Source organism: Neovison vison, chromosome 3, assembly GCF_020171115.1.
Source record: "Neovison vison isolate M4711 chromosome 3, ASM_NN_V1, whole genome shotgun sequence".
In the NCBI taxonomy this organism is placed as follows: domain Eukaryota; kingdom Metazoa; phylum Chordata; class Mammalia; order Carnivora; family Mustelidae; genus Neogale; species Neogale vison.
Window position 1 is genome coordinate 168,054,131 of NC_058093.1, and position 9,243 is coordinate 168,063,373.

The following is a 9,243-nucleotide window of genomic DNA, read 5'->3' on the forward strand; positions in this document are numbered from 1 at the left end:
GGGAGAAGAATTAGATGGAATGTGAATAGAGAGCCAACATAGCCAGAATTCAAAAGGAAGTCAAGTAGGAGCTAGTAGTTTTTGGAGTGGAGCTAGTAGTCAAGCACTGGATTATTTTTTTATTTTCTAAGAAACTTACTGTTTCCTTCTGCTCTTTAACACTGAAAAATCCCTTGACCACCCTATAGCCTAAGATCTCCCTAAGTCCTCTGTAGATCTGGTAGAATGTCAGTTCCACAATCTCTAGTGGCAAAAGGTGAAGGAACATGACCCTTGTTTTTCAGTGCCCTCCCAGAACGACCAACCCAAATCCCTTGAGATACCAATAGTTAGCATTCATTAAGAAAAGTAAATGCTAGCCACGTAGACACCATGAGCAAAGCTCACTCTCCCAAGTTGAAAAAATATATGGACAAGAAATTATCATTGAAATTAAATGGTGGCAGACATGTTCAAGGAATATTGCCGGGGTTCGATCTGTTTATGAATCTTGTGATAGATGAATGTGTGGAGATGGCAACTCGGGGGCAACGGAACCATACTGGAATAATGGTAGTACGAGGAGATCGTATCATCATGTTAGAAGCCTTAGAACGAGTATAAACAATGGATGTGTTCATCAGAAGAATTGACTGCTTCCACATTTCCCCTCTCCGTAGGACCTGTTTTACTACAATATAAAAATCAGGTCATGTGCACTTTCATACTGAACTTTTTTGTTAAATAAATTTTTATAATAGTCAAAAAAAAGAAAGTAAATGCCAGAGTTAAGTTTTCTTAGTACTAATTTCAATCACTCTGGATGTAAATAATAAAAGAAATTATTTCATATATATATATATATATATACACATATATATACATATATATGAACTAATGTTGATAATATTAAGTCCTTTTCCCCCAAATCTAATAGCTAGTGAGAAACAGAAGTCAGGATCCAAACCCAGATCTCACTCAGGCTATTCCAGGCTTGCTCTCAGCTGCAGAATGTCACCAGGAGGAATACATTCTTCTTTCCTCTTTAAATTCACAAGCACAAATCTCAGTGGGCAGTCAACTTTTCTGGAAAATCCTGCTACCTTATTTAGTTCATTCTTCCACTTATCCATAAAATGATTTTATTCCTTTTTCATTATGCTTGAATGTCCAGCAACCAACTCCTTCCTGTCCCTTCCCTCGTGATTGTTGACTTTACCTCACGCTTCTTTAGGAAAATAAAAGCCATCAGAAAAGAAGTCCAATGTCTTCCCAAAACAAATCTGGCAGCCTGTGACTATCTCTGTCAATACTCCCTGACCTCTGTCTTGTTAATGAAGGAGACTTCTGTTCTGCATGGTATATTGTACACAAAGTCTCCTTCACCCATTCCCCCTTCTAGAGGATTTTGTCCTGAACAACTACTTCTCCCCTACATTTCTGAGATTCTCCACCACTGCAGCCCATCATCAAAGAAGCATGCTATATTATTGTCCATCTATAATAAATAAAATAACAACTTGCCCTTTACCACCAGCAATGGCCCCATTTCTCTGTTCTCCTTCAAGCAAAGCACCTCAGAAGAGTTACCCCCGGGGCACCTGGGTGGCTCAGTGGGTTAAGCCTCTGCCTTCAGCTCAGGTCATGATCTCGGGGTCCTGGGATCGAGCCCCAAGTCAGGCTCTCTGCTCAGCAGGGAGCCTGCTTTCCCCTCTCTCTCTCTGCCTGCCTCTCTGCCTACTTGTGACCTCTGTCTGTCAAATAAATAAATAAATTCTTTAAAAAAGAAAAAAAGAAGGGATAAATACTCAACTTTAAAAAAAAAAAAAAAGAGTTACCCCCAATGACATCCTTCTCTTCCTCACCTTCTTTTCTCTCCTCAACCCACTACAATGACGCTTCCACTACCACCAGAGAAACTGCTGTTGTCAGAGGCTGGATTGACCTCCATTTTCCCAAGGTTTGTGTGTGACTGATTAACCAACTTTCTCAAACTCTAGTAACTCTCAACACAGTTGGTTGTGCCCTCCTTCCTGAAACACTCTTCTCTTAACATCCATGACTCTCAAGCCTCCTGAACCAAGTCGCCCCATACATGACTACTTCTAATTCAAGGAGCAGGAAGACCAGTATAGTTGGAATGTACCGTGTGATATGAAAGTAGGATGACACGAGGTTGGAACTCAAAGGGACACAGCATTATGGAAGACCTGTCAGGTGAGGAGAAGGACCGGGGAGATTTTGAGATTTAAAGCAGGTGATGAACATGCTTTTAACTGACATCTTTACATGTAACTCCAGCTATCTGTGAAAAGTGGGCTGCCCCGGTGCAAGAGCAGGATCATGGGCAACAGTTAGAAGGCTCCTAATAAATTCTCAGTAAGTGTTTGTTGGCTTGAATTGAACTGGGAGGAAGAAAGGAAGGCACCAGTAAGCAGAAATGTCTGTAGGACAGAAATAGAACCGAAGAGTGAAACTCCAGGGGGTAGATAAAAAGCTCTTGGAGTTAGTGAGAGGACAATTTCACCCATGGGATTTGGCCCAGTTCCCAGCAAGCCCAAGAAATTCTCAAATAGGCTCCCTGTCTGGATGTGCCCAGGGAGCACATTTGCTCCTCCAAATGGTGAACACTCAGCCTTCTTCAGCACCCGTGATTCCTATCTGGTGATGTTCTGCAGCAGGGAGAATTTGACTCATTATCTTTCCGTGTGTCTGTCACGTCACGTTACTCTTCAGGTCCTGACAGAACACTCTAGAGGTGTGATGCGTTATTACTTGACACCAGTTACCCCGTGCTGCGCCTCATTAGAGGGAGCAAGAAAGGCACAGGTGAGAGGTAACCTGCTTTGTACTATCCCGACTCTCCCCACGACTCCATTAGTCTCTTGATCTTTTTGTGGTTGTCATTAGGGGACCAGAGTTTTATGTCCTGGTCAATTTCCAAATGACAGCTCTTAGTGTCAAAGTGATCAAGGAGAGCTGCTTTCCCCTCCCTGCAGTGACAGCAGCAGACAATCACAGGAAATTGATCATGTTGGATAAACTCACCTGATCCTAAAAATGATATTGGCTCCACGCTCCAGGGCAGGGCAAAAACAACTGAAAAATAATTGCCAGTACACCCCAAAGGGAAATTCTTTCCTTTCCCCAAATTTGACAATCAATCTAACCCAGCACACGTGACTAAAAATCACTGCTGTGAAGAACGTAATTCCACTTACACACCAAAACACCATGGCAATTTGGTTCGAATTGGGGGTCAGTCTGTCTCAGTTTTAAGTTTTCCCTTGTGAAAGACCTTATTTACAAGAGCAGCAAAGACTTAATACGGAAACAACCACCACATCTACAACAAATAAGCATGTCCCACTGTTCATTCCTATTCATCTTGGTTAGTCTTCAGCCATGCTTTACTTATTCCCCCTCAATTTTTAACACATTAAAAAAAAATGTGGCACATTGAATGTTCATTCTCTACCTAATCTCAGAGTTAAATGTGCTATCTTCAGAAAACACACAGCAGTTTGGGTTATTCTAGTCTTTCACATGTGGAAGGTCTCTAGGATATGTTTCTTCATCTCTCTCAAAGTAAGACATCCAACCTGACCACTGTGATTGAAAAGGAGGCTTCCTGTACCCAGGAAAAACAGTTAGCATTACATTTAATTTCCAAATGCAACCAAGGCTAAATTTTCATCTTGGCATCCTTTGAACTTTTAGGGAAGGACTGGGGAAGGCACTTTGGGGAAAGTTGCTCTCTGAATGAGTAAGAGAGCCCACAGTGTTAGGTTGTGGCTCTGTAACTTGGGCTGCTCTTTGAAGATCTTGAACTCTTTAAGGCATTCCACTCACCGCTCATAGTACCTGACCTTCCATAGCAAAATGACCTGATGCTCATTTGTATGTTGTTTTGTATGTGTTTGGTTTGTAGTTTTCTCTGTGAAGGCTCTGCCCCCTCCCCAAGCCCCTTCAAAGACTAGAGATTCCCAGTCACCATGCTCTCCCCTATGGAGCCTCCTACCATGTGCCTTGACACAGCCTACTAGGGTATTTCTGGCTAGGGAAATGGCCTTGTTGAGTGTGGAAGGAAACAAGCAAGCCATCTGGAAAAGAAAGCCAGGTTCAGAGACCAAGCCTTGAACCAGGATCAAATTTCAGATCTGCGTTTCCTAGACTTTCATTGTTTAAATGGTTGCAAAGAGGTTCCATAGTCAATAAAGAGACAAGAAACTCTAAAAGTGTACAGTGAGAAGATTAATTGACAAGATCGAGGCAGACTTTGGAAGACAAATAACAGGCTTGCCCAGTGTCATCCAAGGACAGCACCTAGGCTATAAGCAGTTGTGTCCACAGTATTTCCCATCCATAAACTATAGTCTATTTATCTACATATCTACGCATCTGTTTACAAAATAGGCATCTCTATTTCTCTTCAAGAAAAGGTATCTCTTTTCCTGGATGTATATATAAGAAGGGCCATTGAAATCAGAAGATGAAATCTGCAGTTGGAAATTGTGTGGTGTGTCTGGTTTCTCGATCTATCCTAGAGGGCTTTGTGGTCAAGGAGTTTTAACAAATCTAAGGTTAAATCTCCTCAAATATAGGGTGATCTAAGATCTCAGGAAGACTAAAGCTCAATCACATCGTTAGGCAGTGTGGGTTCAGGTGCAATTCCAGCCCCGCTGCTGACTTTTCAGTGTATTTCTTTGGCAGGCTTCCCAAATCTTGTGCCTCCATTTCATTAACTTTCAATGGGCCAATAGTAATACCTATAGCGTTATTCCGAGGACTTCAGGAATGATGTATATGTAAAGCAACTAGCACTGTTCCTGGCACATTTTAGGTGATCAGTGACATGGGTTCTTTTCCCTTTCACCTCTATTTAGATTTCTAGAGATACACATAAATCCAGGTTTATAAAGTTCTTAGAAGTCCATACTTCTAATTTTAACTTGAGCATAACTATGAAGTGTTTACTTTTATTCTAGACTCCTGTTTCTGTCTTCCCTTGCCTATTTGACTAAAACTAAGAAGCCCATGTTATCCTGTAGAGTAACTACATGTGGCTATTGCTGAATACTTGAAGTGACTTGGATTATTTGAAATGTGCTGTAAGTGTAAAAGTGTAAAATAATGTGCTGTAAGTGTAAAATACATATCAGATTTCAAAGACTTAGTACCAAAAAAAGGTTAAATATCCCATTAATAATTTTTATACTGATTACACTCTTAAAATGAAAATATTTGTATGTGCTGAGTCAAATAAAATATATCATTAAAATTAATTTGTCATGTTTCTTTTTCCCTTTTTAATATGGCCATGGGAAAATTCTTAATTATATATGTGACTCGCATATATTCCTGTTGGACAGTGTTCATCTAGAAGATAAAGACACAGGGATAACCCCGAAATCACCAAAGGTGAGGTGTTTGCCAACTTCACCAACATCCTGAGGGCCAAACTCAAAAACGTCAAGGTGCACTTAATCCTTATTGACCTCAATCAGTCCCTATTGTATCCACACGTCCCAAGAAATACTTTGCATCTGGCCCAGCTGAACTCTTCCCTTCCATTCCTGCTGCTTCTGATGATGACAAGGAAACAACCAGTGTGGAGAAAGAACAATGCTGTCTCTCAGTGTGGATGAGCCACACTGAACAGTGGAACAGTGGCTGTTCCATAACCACTGGTTGTTAATGGCTTCTGGACTGGGCTACTCAGTGGCAAAGTATCAACTCCCCATATTTTCTTGACTATAATAATTGAGATGAAATTTCAAAACAACAGAAGAGCCTCCTCCAAACAAATGAGCTCACACCATTCCCCTAATCCCAATCAAGCCCTACATTTTTATAGCTTACCATAATAACCTTTATTTAAACATCAGTCTCTATTTAAAAGTTGCAGATTGGCCTGGCAGTGAGAAGTGTTTTTCCCATAGTAGGGCTTACAAAACAGAAAGATGTGCAGTCTGAGAGGGAGCAATTTAATCTTCCATTTGCTACTAGTTGCCAGATGTTGTCTTTGGACCATTGAATTCTTCAAGGACACACACGCTGACTGATTGCAAACTAAGTATGGTAACAAGTTGTCTGTCCCTGTTCCACTGTAGTGGAAGGATGGAAGAGATTAAGTATGGAAGAGATTAGCCATGAGAGGAGGTTTGCATCAAAGGGTCTTTTCTAGGATTTAGCCACTGTTCCTGCCTTTCACTACATGACAAAATACTTTTAAAAAAATCATAAAAAACCACACAGCGTGCGTCTCGGGTTTCCAAGGCCCCATTTGTGAAGTGGTTCTGTGTACGAAATGGCATGCCTACACAACCACAGTGGTTTATTTTTCACTGGAGATTGTATATGTAATTTTCAATGTGACACCTTCAGATTGCTGACAAAATAAAGGTGAACTCTTTCCACTCAGAATTCCAGTGACACATGCGTGCACAGACAAATTATTTATTACCCTGGGTTAAGTGCACTTTCGATTTTCCTCCCAAACAAAGTTCAAGTTAGAGGTGACGCCATGGGGAATGAGGAAACTACTGTAAACAACTGTTGTGTTGTGCTCTGGGGGCGAATACCCCATTCTTTGATTTGACCAAATATCTTAAATTAATTTATCCACTCCATGAAATACAGATACAATACAGACTTGCCTTTCTAAAGTGAATATAAATCTGTATTGTTTTAAAGAACAGATGTCATTGGACCACACAGGAAGCGGGATTAGGAGAGCTGTCCTCTTCGCCTTCACCTCTCAATTCTACCCAAAAAACCATGGATTAATCACTTAATCCCTCTGGGCCTCTGTTTCCTGTTAGTACAGTGCAATAACTCCAGCTCTTCTCTACCACACAAGACATTTGGATGGCTAGCAGAAATAAAAACAGGGTTCATTCCCCTGCCATAGCCACACAGGAGACAGAGACTTGACTATAATCCCACTCCCCCTCCAACCACCCATCCAGCTCAAAATGAGAGCCAGAGAAATAGAAGAGAGGTGTGTACAGCAGGACTCAATGAGAAAAAATAGTCAACTGAAGTCACTTCATCCTTAATGGTATCAAGAAAACTCAGAACTCCTACCTAACTTGATCTAACTTCATAAACCATTAAATTCCCAGTGTCTTTTCTGTCTATAAGACTCTATAAGCTCCTGAAGGCAACGCAAAAGACCCTCCAGACATGATCACCACACATGGTTTATTATCTTGCCATGGAGAACACATTCATAAAGCCAGCAGAGTAGGTGTGGGCAACTTTTGGAAAAGGGGGTAACAAGTCGTCTGTCCCTGTTTCACTGTAGTGCTAAAGATGGACGGAGGAGAGAGCAAAGACATGTGGTGAAGAAGTAGAGAAAGGACAGTGGGGTTCTGCCTAGGTCAGTTCTTGAAGTTCATTGTGTGGTAGAAGAGAAGCAGGGTATTATGTTGCATCCAGGACACTGAATGTGAAGAATACACTGTTTCAAAATATGAAACATACAGAATTAAATGCATGGATTTTGAATATAAAATATCAGATTTCAACAAAATGTTTGTAGTTTGCTGCTTCGATTTATCCTGCTCAAGGGGACATACTCACTTCCCTTTGCTCTTAATGGTTCTTTGGTGCAAGTTTTTCAGAACTTATTTTCCTAGATTCTTCTGATACCATCAGTGGTATTTGTCACTCAAGTGTTTCAAAAGACAGATCCTCAGAGAGGATGATCACAGAGGCACAGGGAGCGGATGCTAACTTTCATTCTTCTAAAGAACAAATGCAAATAGGTCAAACCAAAGAAAATGGTCTTCTGTGAGGTCCTCAGAAGTATCAGACTGTGTTATGGGATGTTTATGGAGACAAATAGCATGCCTCCGTAAAGAACTCAGCGAGCAATAAACCAGACCTAACCTATCTTTTTTTTTACTTTCAATCTACTTGTCAATAAAACTGAGTTCAAAAAGCCCAGCAGTTCTGTCAGGCAAATGGGTTACACTAGAGATTCTGTTTGGAAGCAAAGAGACAGAAGATAAAAGTTTCGCCTTTACGCTTCTTCTGAACTTGGTTGCTTTTTTTTGTTTTGTTTTGTTTTGTTTTACTTTAAAATGCTTTTGACAAGAGGAAACAACACATAAGACAGGACTTCTGCTTATAGATGAAATAACAGAAATTGAATTTATCCTCCTGCCTTAACCAACAATAACACCACCAACAACAAAACAGGACAAAAGGTCTGCCTGGTTTTCAGACATCAAACAGAAAACAGTGTGGAAGTGTGATCCCTCAGAGAAGGGTGACTAACTACAATTGATGAAGGCAGTTTTCAGACCGCAGGACAGGGAGGGAGAACCTGACCAAAGGCTAGCAGTCCTCCTAAATTGAAGACAGGGAGATCTGAGTTCAGAGAAGCCACGGCAGCTGAGATTTGAGGGATACAGAATCATGGGTAAGGGAACTATATAGTGAGAGAGTTCTAAGTATCTGTAGAAGGGTCTGCTCCATTCCTTGGCTGAATACTGATCTTCACATGCAAGAGAAAAAAATTACTAGAATTGAGAAAAAGAATCATCAGAAATGAATACACACAATAAGTTCCAAAACCCACACACAGATGGGAACAGTCTGAGCTTCCCACCCTGGAGAAGGTGGAAAGACATTGTCACATGGGGCATCATGTAGAGTCTGCAAAAGGGTATTACCTTAGTGAAGGATAAAATTAGACCTAGACTAAAACCTGCTCTGGACCTGCCCTCACAAAGCTTATAAGCAAATCAAAAAGACAAACTGATTCCAAGTCACTTAACTGTACCAGAACAAAACTCAACAATATTTTAAAAACACAATAAATTTTTTTAAAAATCCAGCAAGCAAAAATTCATAATATATAGCACCTAATAAGAAATGATAAGATATGAAAAGAAACAAAGGAATATGTTCTGTAATAAGAGAAAAGCCAATAAATGGAAACAAGCCAAGAAATAACAGAGATGATGGGACTAACCAATAAGGATGCTAAAACCAAATTTAAAAATAACAAAATGAAAAATTATAGCTAATAAGTAAAAAGTAAAGATAAAAATGGAGCCATAAAAAATTAATCTAAAATTAGGCAGAAAATGAAGATAAAAGGAACAAGAACAGATGGAACAAATAGAAAACAAAAAACAAATGGAAGTTTTAAACTCAATGAAATAGTTCATCACATTAAGTATAAATTGTTGAAACACTTAAATTAAAATACAGAGATTCTCAGATTGGATTCAAAAGCAAGATCCAGCT

At 40.1% G+C, this 9,243-nt stretch overlaps 1 protein-coding gene across 1 annotated transcript; it reads left to right on the plus strand.

Moving 5' to 3' along the window:
* The first annotated feature begins 372 nt into the window (after positions 1 to 372).
* LOC122901941 (small nuclear ribonucleoprotein G-like) lies at positions 373 to 623 on the plus strand. Its single transcript, XM_044241000.1, has one exon. It carries the CDS (start codon positions 373 to 375, stop codon positions 601 to 603), a length of 231 nt encoding a protein of 76 aa, XP_044096935.1. The 3' UTR covers positions 604 to 623.
* Positions 624 to 9,243: the final 8,620 nt, after the last annotated feature.